Source organism: Triturus cristatus, chromosome 1_2, assembly GCF_964204655.1.
Source record: "Triturus cristatus chromosome 1_2, aTriCri1.1, whole genome shotgun sequence".
Taxonomy (NCBI): Eukaryota; Metazoa; Chordata; class Amphibia; order Caudata; family Salamandridae; genus Triturus; species Triturus cristatus.
Genome location: NC_140580.1, coordinates 21,217,684 through 21,243,514, shown reverse-complemented (window position 1 = coordinate 21,243,514; position 25,831 = coordinate 21,217,684). Strand labels below are relative to the sequence as shown.

General features: G+C 45.7%; 1 protein-coding gene across 2 annotated transcripts in view; it reads left to right on the top strand.

Moving 5' to 3' along the window:
• The window catches only part of DENND2D (DENN domain containing 2D), a 736,340-nt gene that overhangs the window by 68,937 nt on the left and 641,572 nt on the right, over positions 1-25,831 (top strand). For both annotated transcript variants that reach the window (XM_085600175.1, XM_085600177.1), the window contains exon 2: positions 12,793-12,971. In XM_085600175.1, coding sequence (XP_085456301.1) covers positions 12,793-12,971 — 179 coding nt within the window. The remainder of the gene's footprint in view (positions 1-12,792; positions 12,972-25,831) is intronic.

Genomic DNA, 25,831 nt, shown 5'->3' with positions numbered 1-25,831 from the left:
AAATCTGCCCCCCCAAACAGTAAAAGCCAATAAACAATGCCCCTATAAGGGGAGCGACCCTTGCGTAAGGGGCTGCTCCCCCAAACAGTAAATCAGTTTCACAAAATAAAAAATAAAAAAAATCCCTGGCTCTAGTGGGCATTCCTGCTGCACGATCGCATGATCGTGCAGCAGGAATGCACAAAAGAGGCATCAGGGGAAGGAAAACCCTTTCCCCCGATGCCTCTTTTGTTTAAATCCCCCCTCCTCCCACGAGGAGAAACTCACCTCCTCTTCTCTCCGGCGCGCTGGAAACAATGGCTTCCAGCGCGTCAGGAATCCTCTAATGACGTCAGCGCGCCTTGCGCGCAGACCTCATTGATGACATGGGGGTGTGCGGGGGGAGGCAGGGAAGGGGGCATGTAGATGGGCATCCAACGGGGGGAGCACCAGCGCTTACCCCATGGGTGGGTGCTAGGACGGCCGGGAGACGTCCTGCGCACACGCCCACCGTGACGTGGGACGGCTCCCGGGCCTTCCCACACACGGAAGGGGTTAAAGTTTAATAAAGCCTTCCAACGTTAGCTTACGAAGCTAATGTGCTACAATGAGGAAAAATTCAATTGGCAGTTTTTCTCTCACCAAGGCATATAAAACATATTTTATAATATCCCTGCTTATAGTTGCAATGCACCCTACCCCTGGGACACCTAGGTAAGACCTTGGGGTGACTTATATGTAAAAATAAAGTAGTTTAAGACTTTGGAAGTACCTTTTAGTTTCGAATTTGCATATCATTTTAATTTAAAAGCAGCCTGCAAAGCAGGGTTGACTTTTAAAATGGCAGCAGGCCACACAGTAATGCACACTTAGGTGCATTAACTCTGCAGGGCTTCTAAACCTACATGCCCTACCACATACTAGGGGCTTACAGGTGGGTTGTCATACCAATTGTATTTACACCTAATTACCATATACCTTTTAAACAGAGCACTGGCCCTGGGTCTGGTTAACGGAGGCCAGGGCACAATCCGAGACGGTAACCATCAGTATCAGTAAAAAAACATGAGGGTGATCAGAGCAAAAAGGAAAAATGTAATTCTACGAATAATCATAGCTCCATGTGTTTAGACACCACCATCACTTATTTAAACAGTTCTTCATAAACCTAGTAGCCTGGGAAAACCAAGGAAAAACTGAATATATATTCATAAAGAGTTATAAGTAATAAAAAATTCCAATTCAAATTGTTTTTCTTATTTCCATAACTACACATACCATCAATTATGTCTCTGGCAGACAAGAACAGAGCTAAGCAAATCCAAAGATGCCCACTGTTTCCAGCATTCAGCGGAATTTGGTATACAGATAAATGGCTCGTTAGAGTGGGACCCACCACCTCCCCTTTAATTTTGTCAGTGGCGATGACTGGGTCAGTGTTTCAAATAAATGAGGCACTGCACTTTGAGATATTGTAAGTGTTGGAAAGGGGGTTTCTGGGTGTCAGAGTATGCACCCTGGACAAGCAGGAGCCACTACTCTAGTCAGCGTAAGCTAGATACACACTAAAAGATAACTTGTGCTCACCTCACCCTCTGTTAGCTTGGCACATAGCAGTCAGGCTTATCTAAAAAGGCAATGTTTAAAGTATTTGTGCATCACGCACAGTAACACAAGGAAAACCCCACAAATAGTCACTAGGTATACATGACCTCGAAAACACTCGGGTGGGCATACTGTGTAAGGCGGGTTTCTATTCCTCTGTCACTAAGGTAGTGCGATACAAGGAAAGACGATGTCTTTCACTCCACCTCCTTAGGTTGCAGTGAAAACTCGCATTGCTTAACATATATGCCCCAAATACCTCCCAGGATTTCTACCTTAGACGGGTTCTGAAAAAGCAGCTAGTGGATGGAGACATTCTGGTGTGTGGCGATCTAAACTTGGTGTGGGACCCTACCCTTGACCGCAGCGGATTCACCTTCCTAAACTCAGGGGGTATGTCGCTACAGCTCAAGCGCAATGTGGGAAATCTGGGCTTAGTTGATGTGTGGCGCTACAAGCACCCTGACACGACGGCTTACTCCTTTTTCTCCCATGTTCGTGCCTCCTACTCGCATCGACCTCTTTGCTACACACACTTTCCTCCGTCACATACATGCCACAGAAATGTCCGATAACTCTATCTCAGATCACGCATATATAGAACTGATGTGAGAGGGCACCAGTCTCCTAACAAATGCCCAGCCGCCCTGGTGTCTACCACCACGCCTTTTGCAAGTCCCGGTCGATGTTGCCGAAATTCTGAATAAAATCACTGAATACTTCTCTTTCAATGACCTTCCTGAACTCTCTTTGCATTCCCTCTGGGATGGTTTTAAAGCCACTATCCGAATCATAATCACATCTATCACAATTGTATGGGGTATAGACTCTAAGCTAGTGGAATCCAATCTAACAGCAGAAATTAAACAATTAGAACAGCAGGACAAGGCTAACTCCTCCCGCCGCTCGAATCAACAGCTGACTGTGCTGAGAGGCCATCTTCGTGCACATAGAACAGGGAGGACAGAGTGAGCGCTACTAGCATTAAAACTGCGCTACTATGAAGTGAGTGACAAGGTGGGTAGGCTCTTGGGCCGCAGACTCCGCCAAATGCGGGCAAAGACTTATATTGCCAAGATGTGGTCAGAAGATGGAAACTGGCTGACAGCGTAGGGAGACAAACTCCGGAGCTTTTACAAGTATTATCAAAAGCTCTAACTCGCGGAAAGAACCCACCCCCTAAACGATCAAGTCCTATCTGGAAGCTTGTGAATGGGAACCGTTGTCCACATGTCATACCAATCTTCCCGATGAACCAAATATCATTGAGGAGCTAAAGACGGCAGTCGGTGCTCTCCCTTTAAGTAAGACACCTGGCCCGGACTGCCTCCGGGTCACCTTTTATCGGCTGTTTCTGCCAGACCTGCAAGATCATCTAGTCTACTTATTTAACTCTTTCTCCCATACAACAGGACTCACACCCACGATGGCTTCAGCTGAAATCTCTCTCATACATAAAGCAGGTAAAGACCCTACCTCTTGCTTCTCTTACCGCCCCATCGCTCTGCTTTACTCTGATGCTAAGCTGTTCAACAAAATATTGGCACAACATCTGGAACCCTATCTCCCATGCCTTTTAGACCCTGACTAAGTTGGCTTCATACACTATAGGCAGGGATCCTATGTTGTCCGCCGCTTAGCGTATCTGGTGGAAAAAGCATATTGCCATAATTTCCCCACATGTCTTCTCTCACTAGATGGAGAAAAGGCCTTTGATAGGGTTAATTTGTCTTTCCTATGTGCTGCCTTGGAAAAGATTGGACTAGGCCCGGATTATTTCCAAGATAATGGTCTCGTATAAGGCACCAGAGGCTAGGGTCCGGGTCAGTGAGCAGCTTGCACAACCTATTACTATAATGCTAGGCACGCAGCAGGGGTGTCCACTATCGCCTCTACTGTTTGCACTGGTAGTAGAACCCCTAGCCATAAGGATCCGTAACGCAGGCAATGTGAGAGGCATCTCCTTCGGGGAGCAGGAACATAAGATTAGCCTCTTTGCAGACAACCTACTCCTCACACTTACCCAGCCTGAAACTTCCCTACCAGGGGTGGTGGGCTGCCTCCAGATCTATGAGGAAGCGTCAGATTTCCGGATCAACATGACTAAATCCTCAGTTTTTAACTTGACCATCCCCTCCCAGGAGCTCCCGGCCCTACAACGTCTGTCACTCTGCCAGTGGTTCCACAACTCTATCATATACTTGAGCCTCACTATCACCCCCACACTCTCCACTTGGTCGCAAGCTAACTGGCCTCCCCAACTTTGCTCCATCCTGGCGTATTTTCAGAGATGGAAGCCTCTACATGTTTCCTGGCTGGGGCGTGTGAATATCGTCAAAATGAACATACTTCCACAAGTCCTCTATCTTTTCCAAACACTACCCACACCGATGCCTCAAGATGATATTTTACATTTGAAACTTGATGTCCGGAATTTTATCTGGAACGGCAAACGTCCCTGAATAGCTAATGCGTTGCTGATGCTCCCACAGGACAGGGGTGGTCTGGCATGTCCCAACTTCCTGGAATACTACTGGAATACAACGTTACATTTCTCAGTGGGTGGTCCAGGAGAGGGAAAAGCACTGGTTCCATATGAACAGGGCAGTGGCGTGCCGTCCATTGTGGAACCTAGCATGGCTGCCTAAACACGCCGACCCTGAAATGCGTACATTGCCATCCCTAACCGCATGGTGCTTGACATTTGGGACAAAGTAGCCCTCAAGAGGGGCCTGACCACCTTTCCTTCCCCAAACACACCTATCGCACGCAACCCTGATTTCTCCCCAGCGCTCTCCCCTCCATTATTCTGCCAGTGGAGTGAAGGGGAATTCCGTACACTTATTGATTTATTTTTGGGAGTCAACATGAAGACTTTTGCCCAGTGTAAGGTGGACTTCCAACTCACAGACACCTCCCGGCTCCAGTACTGCCAATTGCGACATTGGACCTTACACAGTGCACCCGGCGGCCATCCAACCATATACCGTATTTGAGACACATCTCCACGCATTCACTGGTTCAAAGGGTCTCATATCTAATACCTATCATACAATTCAGTGCTCCATGCCTTCGCACACACACCTCTACCAGTCGACATGGAAGACTACGGCGCAGACTGAGATATCGCCCAAGCAATGCGAGCCCCTGTGGTGGGACACCCACACGACATACCGCAGTCTTTCACTTAGGGAAACGGCCTACAGACTGATGTTTCAATGGAATCTCACACCAACTCGTCTCTCTGCTATCTATCTGGGAAGACCCTCTCACTGTTGGCACAGTGGGGACGAAGTAGGAGACTTTCAACATATCTGGTGGTCCTGTAAGGTCAAAACGACATATTGGAAAGTGATATTGGGCCACATTAAGGAGGTTATAGGATTCCCCATCCTGTCCTTGTATCTCACAGTCATTCTAGGCATTAGGCACTTAGATCTCTGTGCCATGACTCACACTACTGGAAACTCATTAGCTATCTCCTCCTAGCAGCACGCCAACTCATAGCACTTATGTGGAAACAGAAAGACCTCCCTTGCATATCACAATGGTTTTCCCGCGTCTGGCATATTTTGGCCATGGAGCGGATATCACACACCCTGCCAAATACAGACAAAAAGTTCCAACGAACTTGGAAACCCCTCACCGAGTATCTTCTGCGCAAATAATTCACTTGCTTTAGTCCTGTGAAGCTTCGTTCGCTCCAGCTTTTTGACTAAACCACCACTTGTATTTCACCCTTATATTTCACACTGTAACTCCGGCCACGACTAAAGGAGATGTGCTACCGTACAGCTTTCATAGGATGTTTCTGGTTCTCTTCCCCTGCCTCAGCTACAGACCTTGACCTGTTCTTTTATCGTTAAAAACTCGTTTTCTACAGTTATAAGTAAATACCGAATGTCCTCTCTCCTGCGCCCAAGGACACGACCAGCTGCATGATGATATATTTGAACTATTGTGTGTTGAAGGGGCTCCACTTCATGGGCGCTTGTAAAGCTTACCAGATACCCACTGTAACATTGGCTATATGCATAGGCTAGTGCAGATTATTCTACACGCTTTATTGAATCACATTAGGGGCTGCATACTGTTGATCTTTACTAAAAGTTAACATGAGATGCATAACGTAGCTCTCACGATGCCTGCTTAAGCACATAGCTGAGTGACACCCCTCGTGAACCGCCAGGCTTTTCTCAGTTCTCATACCATTGTAGCTTGTAATGCATTATATGCGCCTTATACTAAAGTTTTTCTTTATTTTGTCCCCCTTGTCTTCACTGCACTTGCTAATGCAGACAGCTTTATATGTCCTGGTGTACTTCGTTTGAGGCAGCCAGTCGCCGATAGGCGCTAAAGTGTAATAGAGGTCAAGCTTATGTTGTATATATTTTGCTTGTCGAAAACAATAAATAGAATTTGAGTTTTAAAAAAACTGTGCGTGGTGGGGTCACAGCTCTGTGCCTCTGAAATTGGCTTGACCACTAAGGAATTTTCCTGGTGGTGAACTACCAGGCATGCTCATTGAATGCCGGAGGAGACAAGCTCAGCCTGTGCCCAGCGGAATGGCAGTTACACCCGAAGTTGGCGCCGAGTCTCTTCTTTCCAAGATTTCTCTCGCTCAGAGACGCGTTTCGCCTCGAGTGGAACTCGGAACCCCTGTTTGCCTTTGCCTTTCCGTCAACACCGTTTTTGCCCTGAGTTCTCAAGAAGATCAGAACTGACCGGGGCCCAAGTCATCCTAGTGGCACCGGATTGGGCACAGAGTATATGGTACCTGAAACATCTGGGCTTGAACATATATCCCCCGCCCAGACTGCCCCTCCAGGAGGCTCTGCTGTTGCAGGAGTAGGGCAGGGTTCTACACCCAGGCTTTCACAATCTCCACGGTGATGATTGGAGATTAAGCAGCGACCGCTGAACACCTTCAGTCTTCCTCCAGAGGTGGCTGATGTCATCTTGGCAGCTAGTCGTCCCACCACAAAACCTGTATATGCCTGTTGTTGGGACAGATTTGTGATTTGGTGCGGCACACGCCAGATTGACCCCCTCCAGGCCAAGTTGTTTGATGTTCTATTGTTTGGTTTGCCTCTTGCCCAGCAAGGCTTTGCTTTGGGCATGGTTAAGGGTTATCTTTCAGGCCTTTTGGCCTTCTTATGGGTGCCAGATCAGCCATCATTGTTTGTCACCATTATCATGCTGCCACACAAGTTTCCCCCTTCTCCCTATGTGAGCTCTCTGTGGGGTTCTCTAGAGTGGGGAGAGAAAAAAGGGCAGTGATGAAGAGAACCATGTCCCGCTGGATTGTGCTCTGCATTAACAGCTGCTATGCAGTATCCAAAATGCAGCCTCCACAATGACTGTGTGCTCATTGTACCAGGGTTTAAAGCTGCTACCACTGCATTTGCGTGCAGAGTTTCTGTCCTAGCCATTTGCCAAGTGGCTACGTGGGTGTCCCTCCATACGTTCACAAAGCACTATTGTGTGGACAGTCAGGTTCATTGAGAGGGAATTTTGTCCTTTCTGTCCCGCAGGACTGGTTTGAGTCCATTCACAGACTGTCCTCCAAATAGGTACTGCTTTGGTATCTATTCAAAAGGTGAGCAATCTGCACCCACAAGCCTCTATCAGTAGAACAAGTTACTTACCTTCGAAAGCGCTCTTTCTGGTACAGCCTCTATTTAGCCACACCCTCCTCATCGACCCTCCCACCATCCCCGTTCTCTGATTGAACTCTGTCCATTGATAAGATCCCAACTGACGTCAGCGAGTGGGAGTGGTGCATCTATAGGTTCTGTAGGTCACCTCCAGAGCTAAACGGTGTTGGTGTGGATTCACATGACGCCACCTTCCAGCGCAAAGAGATATTGCTGAAAACTTTCTAGATCCATTCTGATGCCCGAGGGACATTCAAAAGATGAGGAGTCCTCAGAATAGAGCTCCAAGAGGCTAGATACCTTCTCCCTAAGGTCCTTCTAAATCGAATTTGCTGCTGCAGAGAAGAACGTGGTAGGAGCAACCTGAATCTGTGGCCCATCGGCCTTGCACTTTTGTCAGATTGGCTTGACAGGTTGCTCCCGGCCCCTCGTTGGTTCTCAGAGCAAAACCTTTCTAAGTCCCAGGTTTCAGGAAACTTCAGGATGAGTACACTTTGACACCAGCCAGGGGCCTATGTCCTTGCGGTCAGTAGCAGCCACACAGGTAAGAGCGGTGAGGTGGGGCGGCATTAGGGTGTGGTGGGGGGGTGGAAGTCGACATACGGCAATATAGGTAATATTTAATAAAAAAAAGAAATAAAACCACTTACCCTGCGCTCGCCGTCTAACTATCTTGTCCAGTTTCAATTATTTAAACCGGAAATCAACCCCTGGTAGATAAAGCAAAGAGCAGACAGGCTTCAACTTAAGAAAATGTGTAAATTATTTATAAGTCCCAAAACTGTTAAAAGTTAAAAATACAACACAATAAAAATCACTTTCCAATTTTTTAAAATAGAGAATAAGTTCATGAGCAAAATGACACCAAAACTACAAAAATCCAATTAAGAGGTACCGGAGAGTTTAATTTTTAAAGTTTTAGGTAGATATAGCACCAAAAAGTGCTAAATACTAACAGAAGTCGCTGGTTGCTGTAGATTGGGACCTACGGGCGATTTCAGGCTGACCGCGGTAGAGCGCGGGTTGGATACAACAACCAGGTTCGACTCAGTTGGAGGTTTTGCCTTGGAACTTATTCTTTTTCTGAAAGTCAAAATCCTTCAGCGGGGCCAGGCACCAGTCTGTATCGGAAGAGGGCTGCATTATGTCGGATAGGCGCTGGACGGGGTACCAGTGAAGCCGTTGGTTATGGCAGGAAATGTCTTAGTGGGAGAAATTTTAATTTCACACCCAGAGAACTCCTCCCGTCCGCCAACTACTTTTGGCATCTTTGCACGGTCAAGATTACTACCTTAGTTTTTAGTCTCTTTGTCGAAGCTTGACATTTTCCAGCGGGACAAGGTTGTGGGCTGTATCAGAGGAGGACTCTAATAGGCCAGATACCTTCTTTGTCCAGCTGAATTGGATTTGATGCTGTGAAGATGCCTCAAGTGGGGAAACCTGTGTCTTCAGCCCAGTGACAAAGCACCTTGACAGGACCCGGTCTTTTGAAGTTCTTTAGTACAAAACATCTGTAAGTCGCAGGTTTTTCAGGAATGTTAGGAGGACTACACTTTGACACAGCCAAGGGTCCCAGGACCTCAGGGACTCTTGGCTGTGGGGTTCAAGACTTACTCCAGCAGAGTCCACCAGTCGGGTGTTACTGGGGAGCTTGGCTCTTTAGAGCAAACGTTTTTAGCAGAGTGTTTCCCAACCTGTGGGTCGCGACCCACTGGTAACTCTAGAGACGGTTTTGGTGGATCACAAAAGTACAAGCAATAAATAAACTTGCCATTAAATTCTGTAGTTATCTTCTCACAGTTATGTGCTCCAGAGGCCAAATGTCAGGCTATGCCTTCTGAAAAATTGCTGCTTTTTTTTTTATTTTACCACTGCCCGCCTCATGTCCATTTAAAGCCTGGTGGGTCACAAAAATTAGTCGTTCTAAAAATTGGGTTTTGCTACTAAACGTTTGGGAGCACTACTCTTGCAGCCTGTTTTGGTTTGCCCTGTCGGTTACACAGGAGGTTAGCCAAATTACCCTTAGAGTCCACTTCTGTTTCCTGGGTACAATTGGGAGCAGGTCCAGTCCTTCAGGTCTCCTCACAGGTGTCAAACACCAAGTGTAGTCCTTCTTCTCTTCTTCCACAGTTCCATAGTGTTCTGAGGAGGGTGCCAGGAGATGCCACATTTATGCTTGGCACTAGCTTGGGGGTGACTCCTGCCCCCTCGCTAACCGTTACGGAAGAAGTTCCTAGGAGTAACTACCCACTTTTGCAGCAGTCCTTGTGTGCTCTGCTGCAAACAATCCGCATGTGTCCTTTTCTGCCTAAATCCAAAATGGTGAACCCTTTCTGCCTGTTGCTCACTACCGAGGTGTGGCCGGAAAAATGAGCAACCCCTCCTCTGTGGCCAGTTCAAAGCAGTTTAAGGGGCAGCTCTGCCCAACTGGGATTGCAGCTTGCCAGACTGGTGGAATAAAGAAGGGGATTGTGCAGGTGCATCTGTATGTGACTAGGGAGGCCTCTTTGAAGATAATCAAGTACCTGAGCACTGCCCTGATGGTCATCCTGCCAAAGGAGCAGAAAGACCTCTCCACATCCTAGCCTTTGTCTCTGCTCCTTCAGGAGCAGTTTTTGCACCTCATTATGGTTTTGAGCCCTCCGAGGGCTGCATTTGGAGGCTAATACACATTACCCTCCAGAGGCATCAGGGAGGGAAATAGTAACTTTCTAAAAGTACCTTATCTTTAATATTTATCACAAATCTGCCTTCAACACTGAATTAGGCTTTTAATAAATAGCCTAAAGAGTTCAAGAATGGCATTTCTAACTGGTTCCAAACTGCAGATGGCATTATGAAATGTAATAGTGCATCCCAGTTTTTTGTTTCTCTATGAAATAATTGGCCCCAGTGCACAGAGTAAAAAGAAAACAGCAGACTCAGTCTATAAAAAACGTGGGTGACCATGGAAAAAGAGCCATGTGCTCACATCCTCATCAATCGATTAAGTTGTTTGCATACGGACAAGCTGATTTTACAGCTTGTTGATAGTGCTTAGAAATGTAACTATTATATTGTCCCATATAGTTCAAAACCTCGTGCCCCTGTGGAAAGCTAATATTATGCATTCTAATATAAATCCTGCAAGATACAAGGGAGACTAAAAGTTATTTGTTCTTCCGGGACAAATGTGTACCGATTTCACCAAGTCAGCCACATAAAAATACACCAGTCTCTCACTCTTTTTATGAAACACATTGACACAATTAGATGTTTTAAAGCATTTATGTCTGACCAATCAATAAGAAAACACCATGCATTCCGTTGGCACACTCTTCTTGTGTTCTCACCAGGGTTACTGCATGAATAAAGTGGACCCCACTGTACACTATATCATTCGATTTCCTCAAAAATGTGATTAATTCAGAAATATGTATTTAACACAAATCAGTTACTTGAAATTTGCACATTGACAGCAGAAATCTTTTTCGGATTTTCAGGGAATAAGCACTTTGTCTCAGATGAACTCATGTAGGCCAAACCACTTGATCCTACCGTCCTAATGAAGAATACCCTCCCTGCACAGATGTGTGAAAGGTCATTTGGTTGTATCAGATACATTCAATTGTATTTACTCCATGGTTTTCAATTTCCAATGGTAAAAAATGTTAAGCAGTGGCCTTAAATTCACCTTCTATAATAATAGCAACCAGGAAATTAATGATCATCTACTTCGAGTAAAATAAAACACTAACAATCTGTGACATTAAAACATTAACAGTATTAGACAAGACACCATCCTCTCTAGAAGATTAAAAGCCACTTGTTTTTCCTTTCTTGCTAAACTGCAAGAAACCAGCTCAGTAAACATAAGCTCATTAAATGTTAGCGTTACCCTAAATTACATATTCAGCAAATCTTATAATTTCCCTGGTAACAGTGCATACCCTGTAACTCTTGAAACTTAAACTTTACTGCATTGTTAATTGATGATATTTTAAGAGCTTCCTCTTACACTAGAGTTTATCAACAGGCAAAAATGTCTTTTAATAGTAGCCCGGAACCATTTAGCAAAATAGAGTTGTATTAGTATCATGCAATTCAGTATACAATTTTGGCATTAACATTTTCCCAACTCTGTAGGTGATAATACTGTTTTTCACAAGCACTTTGTATGAAATTGCTATTGATCTCATCAGTTTTTCCTAGTTTTACCATGGGTAAATTAAACCTCTCTCCTTCCTCCTTACATCGGTCCCTCTTTATCGCTAGCACAGTTATCTAAAGACCTTCTACTAATTAGCCTTTCCGTAGGTCACCCATAAGAGACCCTTCAAGATATACACCCCTTGGAAAAGTTAATGCTTTGACCAAGCACAATTCTTGTGCCTATGTTAATTATGGTCACTTTCTCACAATGCCCTGGCCTATTCTGCCCATAAAACTCTGGACAAAGAACATTTGTGTTTGTTTCCATCTGAGACAGCCACAGATATGTGTTTACCAGAGGTATAGTCTTGCTTGTTTCAAATTTGGGCTGGCTCTGCACTTTATAATCTGATGCGCAGTCGTGCTACAGATATTTTTTTAAATTATTTTCACTACCTGCTCATCATGACCTTTAACATCTATGTTGTTACAGTAACCCGCTTACTATTTAATTTCATTCATCCTCTTTTTTTCTAACGTGCAATCTGTTTTTATGCAGTGGAAATGTAGTCTATTCCCTTCAGGTTTCAGTAAAGACAATATATTGTGTTTATTGAGGAAGGGACCAAACAGCTGCATAGATGTGTCAGGAAATGTTATTTTTCTTTGATATTGTACCCATTCCTTTTTGCACATTTCCAATTCACTGCATTCGGAAAGCGTATTGATTGTAGGGTCTTAAGTAATCACTGTATACTCCAAACTAATTCGTTATTAATTACTGGAGCATGTAGCAATCATACATCCCTCTTATTTCACAATTTTACTTCTAAAGTTCTAATACGCTACGTTAATCCGAAGAAATAATTTGTAACAGTTTCGTTTGACTGCATACAGAGTATTCATTATCATCACCTTTTACCCTGTTTAGCACATATAATTTTATGTTAGAATGAGAATGCTTAATAGACAGTGAGGTTTAAATGACAATGAGGTCCAGAGGTTTTACATCATTATGGGTGAGGCTACAGCAGTGTGAAAGAAGAGGTTGAAGAGTGATTGAGTCAGGAGTATTTCATTTGTTTTCTGTGGATAGTCATATTGTAGGTTATGGTCTTCTAAGCGAATGAGGTTTATGTTTAGTGCCAGCATGTCCAGATCATGTCAAGATTGTCTAAGAGGATTCTGATGGCTCCTGGGGAACATATATAAGAGAAATGTGCCAGGTTGAATGGTGATATCTGTCCGAGGGAGAATACGATGGTGTGCCTGGGTGAGGAAAGGATGGAGTTGTGAGACTTGTGATACGTTTATGTAGACTGCACCTTCAGTTCAAGTTCTAGAGTGTTTTGTTTAATTTGCTTTGCACAGAATTCAGTAGTGATTCCTTTTGGATTGATTCATGCATATTTTTTTCCAGAATACCATTCTCAATCCATTGCAAAGGACAACGTTTTACTGTATGAAGGGAAAAAAACAGAGGGGAAGCACTTACATTTTTCTGGAGGGCAATTCTTCGAATATCTAGTTGTGGTTTCCCTAAAAAGGAAAAGACCTGGGGAAGACTATCAGCCTGAAATCACATATCAGTTCCCAAAGGTACGTGCCAATTGTTTACAAATGTACGCATCTTACGCAAAGTGTATATCACTGAAATTGAGTGTTGCTTTTCAGGCTCTCTTATTGTGAGGCTTGGTTTGCATTGAATCAATAATTATTTCACTGTTACAAATTTTGTAGCTTGAAGGTAAGGTAATTTCAAAGTGGTTTGAAGTACTGATCAAACAGAACACAAAGATCAATTGTGGCTTTCTAAAACATGCACTTATTAGCCTGCATCATCCTGCATTAATGATGTTAGCACAACAAGGAGTTAAGCAGACATATCCTAGAGTCCACAGATAAAATCTCGGTTTTCAAAATTGTATTTCGAAATGTTGATGTTAGAGGTTTATCACAGTATTCGTTGGTACTAAAACTACAGTATTGTTTGCCCACACAGGACTCTGTACTTGGGTGATGGAACATTGATACTGTGCTTAGATATTACGATAACGTAGCCAAACGCTGCTCGAGGTTCTCTATAAAATATTGTAAATGAAAGATAAATTAATGGAGGACGGAAAAACTCTACAAAGTCAATTTCATACTCCTGTTTCCTTGTTCATCACATCACCTAGATATCCCTTACTCCTCAGTTCGACAGGGTTTTTTTTCTCCCAACTGTTACTGTCCTTAGTGTCTTTTCTTAACTACTTCTTTACCACCTAATAATTTAACAGATACTGTAATGACAAATCTCGGCGAAGCTTTTCCTCTCATGCTGCCCAACTTCAACCCTATTCAAGTTCACACTGACACTTCCAAATACCGACAAATTCCTCTCGAATGAGTTCTTACATATGCATTTCTGGGTTTGTTAGCCTGCATTTATGTGAGGAACGTTACAGGAGGGTGAAAGTCCAATGCTTTTCTCAAAGACTGACCAGATAGATTTTAAGTGGGGCTACCCCCAACTCCCTACTCTATTAGTTAAGTAAAGAAATCCTTCTACATTCAGAAACCTCCATAACTTTCTTAGAAAAAGCAGATGGCATTACTAGAAATACCCCATATCTTCCGTCCTTCTTGTTTCTTACCTGGTCTTTAAGTTTGGCACAAAAAAATATGTCATGGAGAGAAATCTTACTATGCTTGTGATGAGCGGCCAACACATTATGAAGCTGGCAGTGATGGGGGTAATCTAATTTGCTGTATTTATGTTGAGCACTGTACATGTCTTTCATCCTTAGGGCTCAACACCTATCTGTATTTTTTTCCCCACCAAATTCTTTGATACGCCCAAGAACACATTTGTAGTCACTTGGCAAGGTGTTCTGTTGTTTGATTAAAAATAAAAAGAGTTTGCAAACTTGATATCCTTTTTGAAGGTGAACACTTCCCAGAATATCATAGTTGCTTCTCTAGGCTTCCCATCATTACTGTTACAGATAGCTAGTATGTCTGATACAGTCAGGTCGAGGACAGGAGGACATTAGAGCTTAGCACAAAAGTAGCTAATTTCAAGCCTGTAGCACTGCACCATCCACTGATAACCATTGGCTTCCATGCTACAGTCAATTTTTCTCATAGAAGATTTAGGACTCCTGTTTGCATAGCTGAGTGTCCTATTCTCCCCTTTTCTCTGGTCCATTTTTCTTGAGCCAGTCAATATCCAGCCAGGGTGGTTCCTTGCACTTTAGTTCTTTGACATGTGAATTCTGGAGTATACCACATACGGCAGGTTCCCTCGTCTCGTCTCTGCTGAAACATACAGGTTGTGGTTGGAGAGCTTGGTCTATTCGCATTGTGGTCCACTGTAGACAGGACTTGAACGTGCAATTAGGTCAAGACCATGGGAAACTGTGCTTGTGGGTTGATGGTGGTCCGTTTATGTCAGGCACACCAAAGTATGCCATGGTGTTGATGGTTTTTGAAGTGTTTGTTGGTCTAGTCTGCTTCATCATTTGTTTCAGCGCCAGTAAGAAATTAAAAGCCACAAGCCTTTGTACATTTACTGTATTAACATAGTACAGTGGTTCCATGGGCTTTAGTTTAACAGAAGTTATAAATATTTCAATGTATTAAAAATATATAATCACAAAACAAACAAATGTATGCAAGAGCCTCTTGTAATAAGAAAAGAAATTCTGTAATCGTACCTCACATTGGATCAACAATAGCTCAGCAGACGGTGCAATGCTCACAAAAGTGAAAATGTAAAATCAGCATTAAGCACACAAATACACCAAAGGTTGTAATACAGTGACTCACATAGAAATCCTTCACTCATTCACATACCAAGCTCACATGGGGTTTTTAGTACAACCCATGTGCTCAAATTGAAAAACATTCCTGAGCTCCTCCCTCGTAGAGAGGGGGTTGTAGCCTGCGTTAGGACTAGGTTCCTAACTCGAGGAGGCATCCCTATGATGAAGAATGACACCTATGGTGTGCGAGGGGAGTCGTCCTTAAAAGGGATACCTTCCCTTGTCCAGTTGGTTTGAGTTTTGCTTATCACATTTGAATATTTTCACACAAGTTGGACCCGTGGGCTCTTTTGTGAGTTGATCCTTAAAAAATTGCCAGGTTTCCATTTTGAACAATCAGCAAACAATCCCAGGTGTGTTGTTGATGTTTAGACCCAGTGTATCAGTTATGAGACTCATGAGGACCGAAGTCATTTGTCTATCAACCTGCGGAACAAGTGAAAGAGAGCCTTTAGTGTGTGTCAATTAGTGCCACTAATGTCCATGTACCTCACTATATAATCTATGCATCAAATAACGTAAAGTTCTGGCAAATGATGAAGTTCTATCTCCCAGCTTCAGTGCCATCTATATCAACATACAACTAAAAATTAATAAAACAAAAATGCTGCTTTAATGTCTGGTACCACCTGCTCCTACATCATTAGTCAATATGTATCATCCACATCACACTTCCAAGTAGGATACAGTGTTATATTTGAAATCGTGCCTCGCATTCAATCAGCAGCCACTCCCCTTGTATTAGTAATAGATACCATTTTTTGTATCTATTGAATTGTTTTGAAGCTTAATTTATCAAAGAAAGCTGAACAGATTTACACCAAATCACAAAAAACACTTTCTGATTAAAGGAATAGCGTTCTGCCATATTTAGCGTAATTCAGTTAAGCTGCTTTTACTGTATTGCTTCTTAAAATTCGTATTGGAAATTGAATGGGTTAAACACATTTGCCTCCCTCCTTTTACTTGTCCCCTGCTTCACAGATATGACCCCAAAACTTTCCAGAAAGAAGTTTATGGGAATGGACATTTTTTCTTTGAAAGTTTTGTGAAGATTCATCAATAAGCTCCAAAGTTAGTAGCAAAACAAAAAACGCTCTTCCTATGGAAACTCTGACCTAACTATACCCAGGGCCAGTTGAATTATGTGATTGTGCGGTGCTGCGATTTTCGCATAGTCATAGATTTGCCACATAATCCATAATCTGTTGCACAATCTGCAGATTTGAACAAAAATAGAATTTTGTTTATAGCTCAAACAGTTCAAAAGCTACTAAAAATGAAGCAGCAAGTGTTGCAGCACAGTGGAAGGCCTGTTGCAAAAGTTGATTGGTCACCTTTCTGTTGCTTATTGCGATATTTGGGTATTAAACTGGTACGGATGAGTAGCACCCAATGCCCAGACAGTGTTAACAAGTGAAAAAAGTACAAAATAATGCAGTATTACTATTATAAAATGTGCCACATTGTGCTGCATTATGCCACATCATTTTGCTTCTCTTGCCACATAATTTACTCAACCCTGCCGCATGATTTCGCACGTCTCCTGCCACATAATTCCAGTGGCCCTGTCTATAGCTACACAGTGGTGACTGTGTGAAATATATATATACATGTACATATGGAACCTTGCGCAGCAGTGCAATAACAGGGTAAAAGTATATAGTGAAGGAAGGCAGGTAAGACCACAGAGTTGTTGGGCAAAGAAGGCGATGGAGAAGTTAACATACAGAGAGAGATTATTTAGGTCTCCCGTGCGTTGCAGCGCAAAGCGTTACTCGCTCGGCAAGAGATTTTGTGGATGAGGGGTTTTCAGAAAGGGACTCAAAGCCCCTCCCCTCATTTCCATTGGCTGTCTTCACCGTTTATGCTAAACTGTGGCCTGCCGTTGGAAATGAGGGTTTTTTGTAGACGCCCTTTCGCCTCCGATCGGACTGGGTCGCCTGCTTTGCTACTGTCGCAAAGCACTTTCTTATCTTTATGGGGCCATGTGTTTCTTTCTAATTAGAAACACATGGCCCCATAAAGACAAGAGATCCCCATGCTCCGGCTGCGGCGTGGGTCTCTTTCACTTTCGGGACCGCGCTTGTTTTAATTGCATCTTGGGTTCCATACAAGTTTAACTTCCGGTAAATGGGTCTGATGTATGTGTGTTACTTGGAGTTCTTCTGTCCCACTTCCCACTGGCATAGGCTGATAGTATTAATAAGTAATTTACAGCACCCAGAGAGAGCTTGGGTGGGGTGCGAGGCACTATGTGAGACGCGTTATTCTTGTCACTAGCAGTAATGGTTTTGGACGTTCATCTCTTCTTTCTACAGTAAAGGCGAGTCCAAGTTACACTCCCCACGCATGCGTAAGTGTGTAGTCTCTACCTCTTGTAAGGGTCCTCTCCAGAGAGGAGGTAAAACAATGAAAAAAGGCCAGCACAGTCGGTTTACTCCGACTTGGCCATGGAGACGTGGCAAACATACTAGCCAAATAGGAACCTTTTAGGGCTAGCGTGGGTCGCGGGCAGTTTATTTTGACAATTCATCGAGGGAACGTGTCGTGTTAATCTCCACAGCTGTGACGGTGCCTGTGCCGTGAACATCTGCAATGACTGCGGGTGACCGAGGCCCCCGCAGGGGGCCACTAAAGAGGTCATCCCTCTAGTATGATCGGGGCACCCCACAACCCCCCCTTAGGGGCAGGGACTCAGGGAGGAGTCTCCCCAGCCCTGTCGTGGTGCACTAGGGAGCGTCACTTCCTGGGCTCTAGAATTGGAGGAGGAGTATATAGGCCTCCCCCCACCATCTTGACGCCCTCTTTTGCGTGCCCGACACGCCGTCGTGTGGGCCGTGCTGTGGCCTGCTGCGGAAGTCGATTGAGGAGGGTTTGCGAGGTTAGTCATCATACCCCCCCCAATTTTGGGGTACAACCACGCGGGCCATTGCCCATGTGGGACCCCACCCTAGTTACAAGTTCCCAGTCCGGCCCCCGGGAGCTCCGCTTGTTCGGTACCTGTGGGGGTTAGTTAGGGCGAGGGAGCGGGACGGGGCGCTGGGCAGTATTGGGGTCCACGTCCTGAACAGCAGCCGCGTAGGCCTGCATGGCCAGCCGCAGACAGAGGAGCGTTAGCTCATCTCACCTAACATCTCCAGCACGGGTTCCCCCCCCCCCCCACCCTCCCCCCCCTTCTCCCGCCCCAGGTGGGCCCTGGCTGCGGGGTCAGGTCACCTTGGGGCAGCGAGGGGAGTGCCGGGCCTGACCGATAGGGAGTCCATGCGGGTCTCTCATCCGTAGAGGCATGCCTGGCTCAATGAGGCGAGTTGGATCCCTCCGATGGTTTTGCGAGTGAGGGGTAGCTCCACTCGCCACTAGCTCCGGCGTGGGACCAGCGCGCTGCCCCCTCCATATGGGAACATGGTACCGGGGGCGGCTGGCAACGAGTCACACGAGCTGGACATAGCCCAGGCACCAGCAGGCGGTGAGCGGCGTCGCTGTTGATCGCCTCCCTAAGCAATGAGGTACAAGTAAAGCACATAGTACCGATTGGATGCGTTCTCCCTTGAGCGAGTTTGTCTAGAGGTGTCAGTACACCCATGAGGTGGCCTGCAGGTCACGGGTCGACCACGTATGTATGGGCTAATGCACCCAAGATCGTGCCTGACCCAGGAGCCCTGCGTTCGTTCAACTCCTGGTGATTCTGAGCAAATCACTTATCTCCCAGTGCCAGGCAATGAGAGGTGGAAGGGCTGGGGGACGGAATGGAGGCAACCTGCCTGTGCTGGAATCCAGGGCTCGCTCGGGACGGGCATAGAATTGAGACCTTTTAATAGTGATAGTGGATGCATAATCTCCAAAGGTCAGAGGACTCAACCTGTTTCGGAGTTCTCAGACTGTGTGTGGGTGTCAGATTCCACAAGCTGGACATTCACTTGGTTGAGCGCCTGCTGCGTAGATATGTCTATAACTTGCACCAGGTTTCAGGCAGCTGGGCCGAGAGCTGTAGTGGTCAGTGTGCAGCGACTCGTGCATGTCACCTGTACCCATCCCTGTAGGATTGCTCAGCAGGTTAATGCACCTGCTTCAGATAAATGTGCGTGAGACTGGCTTCACCCGTCCAAATAACAGCAAGATGGGTCAGTCGCTTAAAGTACTCTGGATAGATCCTGCATAAAGCGTACTTTTGGATTTTCCAGCTAGATAGTTCAGCGGGTTAATGTTACTGCAGTGGCGATCTGTAGGTCTGGGGTTACAAGTTTGACTGCAAGCACGGTTGGTCTTCAAAGCACTATACATTGAATGGACTTGTACCGACCAATAATAACACTATATAGTTACACACCAGGAGACATTTCCACTCCTCCTACTACCATCCATTATAATATTAAGAGACACGTGGCGCTGCTCATAAAAGTGACTTTTTCTGCTTTGCATTTCAATCCATTGAGCAAAATATAGTTTATTTTGGTTAAACAAGGATAAGTGGGTTTTGTTCTAAATGCAGCGAAGCTGAGGTTGCGTTTCTCTTGCCCTCTCTGCACTGGGGTCAGTGTGTGAGGGAGATGGAAGTTGAGCTATGTTGGGGAGAGTTGCGCGTAGTTCACAGGTGAGCGGCACGAACCCCCACTCGGTTAACTCCGCCTTCATCATTCCGATGCCAGGAAAGCGCCAAGGCATCTGTGGCAGGCGCTGCCCCAGTAATGGGATCTGTTTGTTGTGCCCCGGATTTGCCACACAGACAGGCGCAGCCCACCCTCATCCACTTGAGACGCTCTGCCCGCCACTCTCTGCCCCTGTGAAGCAGCTTTTGTAATCATGGCGCTGTCATCACAGATGGCAATTACGGCGCCGTTTGGATTGCGTGCAATCAGCGTCCCCAGGCCCCCTGTTCTGGGCTTTGAGTCCGAATTTACAAATCCTGGGTCCAAGGTTGAGCCTGTGAATTAAACCACTGCAGTGAGCCACGGCGAACATGGGTACTCACTTTATTAGAGTACTACTGTGCACCGGGAGCTTTTAGTTCAAATTGTCATTGTTAGTGCCATTTGGTGCTTGAAGCGAGGGGGAGGAGGGTGGGCCTTGGTAATGCAAGCTCTTGTGAGATTTTGGTTGGGAAACCAAATGAGGCTGGTAGGGCAGGTTCACTTTGAGTTTTCTCGCTTGCTTACTCGACTCCCCCCCCCCCCCCCACTCTCCCTCTCACAACCCAGGTATCACCCTGAGGCAATTAGAAGGTAGAATTGTAGAGGGACAAGGGTTCATGGCCAGAGCTGGTGACCATTGAGCTGGAAATCAGTAGCGGGGGTGGCGATGCCGTTAGCGCCATTCGGGTCCTGTGGTACAGATCACAGGTGGCGATCTGCGCATAATCTGGAGGTTACTGGATTAGAGTCTGGGCTAAGCCGACTCTCCCTCTCCTAAATCGGGTGCCCAGGTCCTGGTCCGCGTGCGGGCATCTGTAAGGTAATATTGTAGAGGGGCAATGGTTCATGGCCAGGACTGCTGACTCTCAACCTCTCAGGCCAGGTGTGTAGTCCTGAGGGGTGGGTGTCGTCGAGCTCAAGTGTCTTGACAATGTGTTTTATGCTATGCCACTGAATCTGTTGAATGTTTTCACAATAAGCAAACAATAATGTTGCAGGTTCGATCTCATTGCGGGTCGGAATTGGACGCTGACGTAGTTACACATTACCGGCTAGACAATACTTTCTACGGCTGTCTCGATGCTTTTGCAGCGCTTGAGGCTCAGGGTTTATGTTGAATCTGTTTAAATGTTTTCACAGAAAGCACGGAGCCCATCGCGGGTCAGCTATTTACGCATTCAGGCCACTTGAGGGGATTGCTACACTGTTCCCGAGCTATTATTGCCCACAAAGGAGGATCACGAGTTGTTCTACAGGGAAGGCAAGTCTCCATTAAGCACAAAGCCAACCTCATTCGGAATGGCTTAAAGTCAAGTAATTATTAATGTTATACACACATCCCAACTGGTATTCAAACCAATTTAGTTGGTGTGTTAACTTACAAAGGGGATAATGATTGTGCTTGCAGGTCTCGTAGGCTGATGATTTTGGGACTGCGTTGGCGCACTGTTTCACGCAAGCTCAATGGTAATTCTTGTGCCTCTGGTGGCACACGCTCCCACTAGACAAGGGTTAAAATTCTGCCATTGTCTTCAAGGTATCTCAATGTGCTGAATGTTCATGCAATGCTTTCAGCATGCATTTCTCATGTTCTCATCGGAAGAATTTGACTTGTTTAAACGCTTGCGAATAGGCACGGTGTCAATTGTTTTAAGTCTAAACATTGTCATCGAGCACAACGTGTTGTACCTGCTTATATGTAGGTACTGTTCTACAGTCAATTGTATTATTATTGCACTTTGTTGGGGAGCACGGTGTGCATTACTTGTTACATGCTTCGTACTTGTTTCGCAAGATTGCAAGTTTGCATGGTGCTAACTAGTGTAATTTCTTACGCGCTTGGTGAAGTAAGTGCTGACATTTAAGAGCGCGGGGGGTCGAGCACACAATGTGGGGAGCCAGAGGGTTCAGTGTCCTATTACACCTAGTCTGGGCGCCACAGATTCAGCAATTCCCCGCGCTATGGCTGGTCGAGGCGGGTAAAATGTGCCCCCTGTAAACAAAGGGCAGGTTACAGGTCGCTTTAGTTAAGCCATATTCACACGTTCTCTAGCCAGGGCAGCAGGCGGGTTGCGGCAAGTGTCATCGAACAAGGGTGCTGCGGTGCAAGAAGTTTGGTAAACTCTGCTTTAGAGTACAAATGGTGACAAGGTATTCTAGACCATTTGGCATCCCCAATATTCAGGAAAGGGAAGGTATTTGCACATATTGTTCACCCCTGGTTCCCGCAGACTGGTCTTGCCCCTGGGTTATCCTGCTATGGGTAGAACCAGAGATTGGAAGGGGCATCTTCTGCGACCAGTGTCCCGAATAGGTTGATAGTCAACGCTGGGGTAGACGTAATATGAAGGGCATGGTTACTACTGAGGTTGTCCCAAAGTTGGGGGCAAACTGGGTTGGAGCAGTATGTCTAAAGTCCTCAGGAAGCTTTCAGCATTCCTTTAATCTAATTAAGGGTGGTTAGTGGTACCGAAGTAGCAGCGTGTGGGCAACATACACCGGTTTTTCACAAAGGCACAATTCGGTTATGGTCCAACAAGCACTATACCAGGGGTCTCCAACCTTTTGTGTAGTGAGAGCTACTTCTGGTCAGTGAAAATCGTCGTGAGCTACGAAACCCCAAGCAACTCGCAAAGAGAGACCCCCCACGCCCAATTTCATTGATTTTAAGCCTAATTTCTTCAGAGCCCATACTGTGGTTTGAACAAAATACTAAAGAGTTCCCGTCTAGATTGGTCTAGTGGCGCCTTCTAAGGTCTAGCATGGGAATGTGCTCCCTCAGTAGAGTGGTCTGGTGGACTGGTCATGAAGGCTGAACCCAGTTCCCCAGTTCCAAATTCGACAGCTCTGGCCATAGTGCCACATCCTCTCCCCCATGGAACACCATACTTCCCCACTGAGAGAAACTTGCACTGCCTTCAGCTATAACCTAATTGAGCCAGCTATAAACACTTGGATGTGGCTCAATTCAAATTATTCACTTGATTAGAGTAATATGCTGCCGAAAAAAAAAAGTTAAAGCAACCACTCATAGGGAATGCAAGATTAAGTAAACAAAGCATGGGAAATGTAAGCAGAAGCAACATGGTTACCTTAACGATCTTTCACTCACTATTCAGAAATCAGCGAGTGGTTTTACCTGAAAAGTTAAGGACATGACAAGAAGGCCTTGAAGGGAACTGTTTCAATGTCCATTGCTTATATTCTTACAAAACGTAAACAGTATGGTTTAAAGACCACATCCATAAACACAGAGCCATGGTACACATTGTGTTTTCCAATCCACCCATCAACCAGGTATTGCAGTACCTCCAGGAATGGTACACGTTCCCACCTGGGGACAACAATGCTGTTCAAAGAAAGACGAGAAAACAAAAGTAGTGCTTCACTGGCAAACTCTGTAAGGTGATGCTGATGCATTTGGATGTAAATAAAACCAAACTGGCCACTTTGCAACCCCTCTGTCTTGCTTTATTTAGTTATGTATTTATTTTTCATATTTAAAACCTTCTATTTCTCTCCATCGCGCTGCACTTTGGAATAGAAAAATGTCAGAAAAAGGGCATTTCTCGCAAGAGTGTTTTTCTTTTTTGGATACGTTTCACAGGGAAGCAACTAAATGAAAGAAGGAAAGAGGGGTTGTGAACAGTTTCTTCAAGTCGCGGTTTTCAGAAAGTGAGGAGCAGGACAGAAAGAGAGGGAATAATAGGAAGAGAGGGGGGGACAGCTGCCAGCACAAAAAAGAAGAGGACATTGCCTGAGTCCTATTCCTTCTCTGCCTGTCCCCGAACGTCCACGAAAGCAAGCCGAGCCTTATCTGAATGCCTTTGTCCGCCCCCAAAATAGTGCTGCCTGGGGCGGACTGCCCCACCCTAGCTACGCCATTGAATATCGGCCCAGCCCCAGTCAATGCCTGAAAGGACTTTTAATTTTAACGTTGCCTGCCACTGCACTTTTTTACTGAAGGCAGATCTAAAGTGCTGTGGCAGACAACGCTAAAATCAAAAGGCCTTGCAAGCACTGAGTGCTTTTATCCGGCGACTCGGCTCATGCAGGGTCAGGGGCCCCTCTTACCTCTGAGCTGCTCCGGGAGGCCCAAGTGAAGTCAGTGGAGTGGAAGATGATGGGAAGCGCGGTGCCAGCCTGGAAAAGGCAGGTGGCGCGTTAGTAGGAGGAAAAACGTCACGGTCTTCAGCCCGCCCCAGCTAAGCTCACTACAGCCAATCAGAGCAGCTGGTTTGTGTGAGGGCGGGCAAGGGCTGTTTAGTTGTGGAAAAGGGCTGAAAGTTGTGAAAGAAAATGACGGGATACAAAATAAAATTGTAAATGACGTCTCAAAAATTAAATAGCAGCGCGAGCTACTCTCAGAGGGTCGGCGAGCTACCGGTAGCTCGCGATCGACCTGTTGGAGACCCCTGCACTATACACACCAAACCGTAAGAGTGATAGTAAGGTAGGTTGGACATCCCTTGTCTTCTACCTGCACTGGCACATTGTGTCAAGAGTTGCTGGGGCAAAGTATTGCGGACAATTATAAGTACATTTGGCATTCCCTTTCGGGGTGCACGAAAGTGGTTTAACAAATGTGTTTCCCTGGTTTTATGGCTGTGTAGGGCCATTCCCTTTAGAGACATGTCCTTGGCGGGAGGTGTTTTATTGCAAGTTGCAACTGGGATATTCCCTCTTTAACGTCAGCAGCTGCACACATAGCCAGCAAGACGCAGCCTGGGATGTCTGGTGGCGAACACTTCAGATTAAACAAAAATTCCTGTAAGAAAGGAGGGATAAATGGCAAGTACACGAGTACTCCCTTGCTTGATGTCACATATTCCATGGCGGGAGGTCGCCAAGAGGGGACGGGCATTGGACCTTACAGCTGTGTTGAGCCAGCCTCATTTAGAGGTGCTTCTTTAGGTTCTCATGACCAATGCGGTTTGTGGTATCTCCTAGCCTAGCCACTGAAGGTGTACTGCAGCTAAACAGTAAACCGGGGATCTGGGATTATGACACTTCAGATAACTGGGACAGGAAGTAAGGTGGGCTGGATAACTCTTCCTTCTACCTGCATTGGCACATCTTGTCAGGAGTGATTGTCAAAGGGATTGCACTTCAGCCAGGTAATGTTAGCACCCATACACACCAAGGTTTAAGGTCACCCTGGGCCGCATTTACACAGCCCAGTATTAGGCCCTGGTGGGTCAGTGCCATGAATTACTACATTCAACTGGACAGGAGGTGTGACCGTGGGTTACACTAGCAGAAGTTTTGGGAGAGCTAGACTCCACCCGTGGTCAAGGTGTAGTTTTAAGTAGTTGGAGTGGCACTCTTAGTTGACCAGGGGTTCTATGCTACACGAGGGCATTGCAGCGTTGCGGCCAGAGCACGGGCATTGTGTGTTTCCCAAGGGGCAGCAAGTGAAGGCAAGGCTCTTTCCAAATCTGGCACCAGAAGACAAGGTAGCCAGGGCCAACGCGTATGTTGGGTGACTTGTGTAGGCACCTGTGTAGTTGTCACTCCACGAAAGGGTGAGTTGTCTCCAATAATGGGCACAAGACATATATGGTTTCAAACCAGATTTGACAACATTAAGGTGTTCACTAGGGTTTAGCAATCAATGGGGTTTGTGCAATCGTCTGGTCAATGGGGGTGAAGTAAGGGCACCCCAGAACCAAGGGTAGGTGACATGTTCCTGCAGTTAAGCTCAAATGCCCCGCCTGGTTAGCTATATTAGCCTCGCTGGGTGGGGATGCTGTCAGCCAACATAGTGTGCTGCTGTCCCAAGAAATGGGGGTACAAGGTGTCAAGCACAAAAGGCTACTATGTAAAAAGAACATTTGGCACGTCGAGTGTTCAACAAAAAATAAGATTTAACGGAGCAGGTAATTTTCCATCGCTGGGGCTGCGCAGGGTGGGCAGTGTGAACCTGCCCACCCCCCCCCCTATCTGGGAGTATTCTAGGATGGGGGTAAAGTAGGACTTAATCCTTAATGTTAGGCACCATATTGTAGACAGTGCGCAC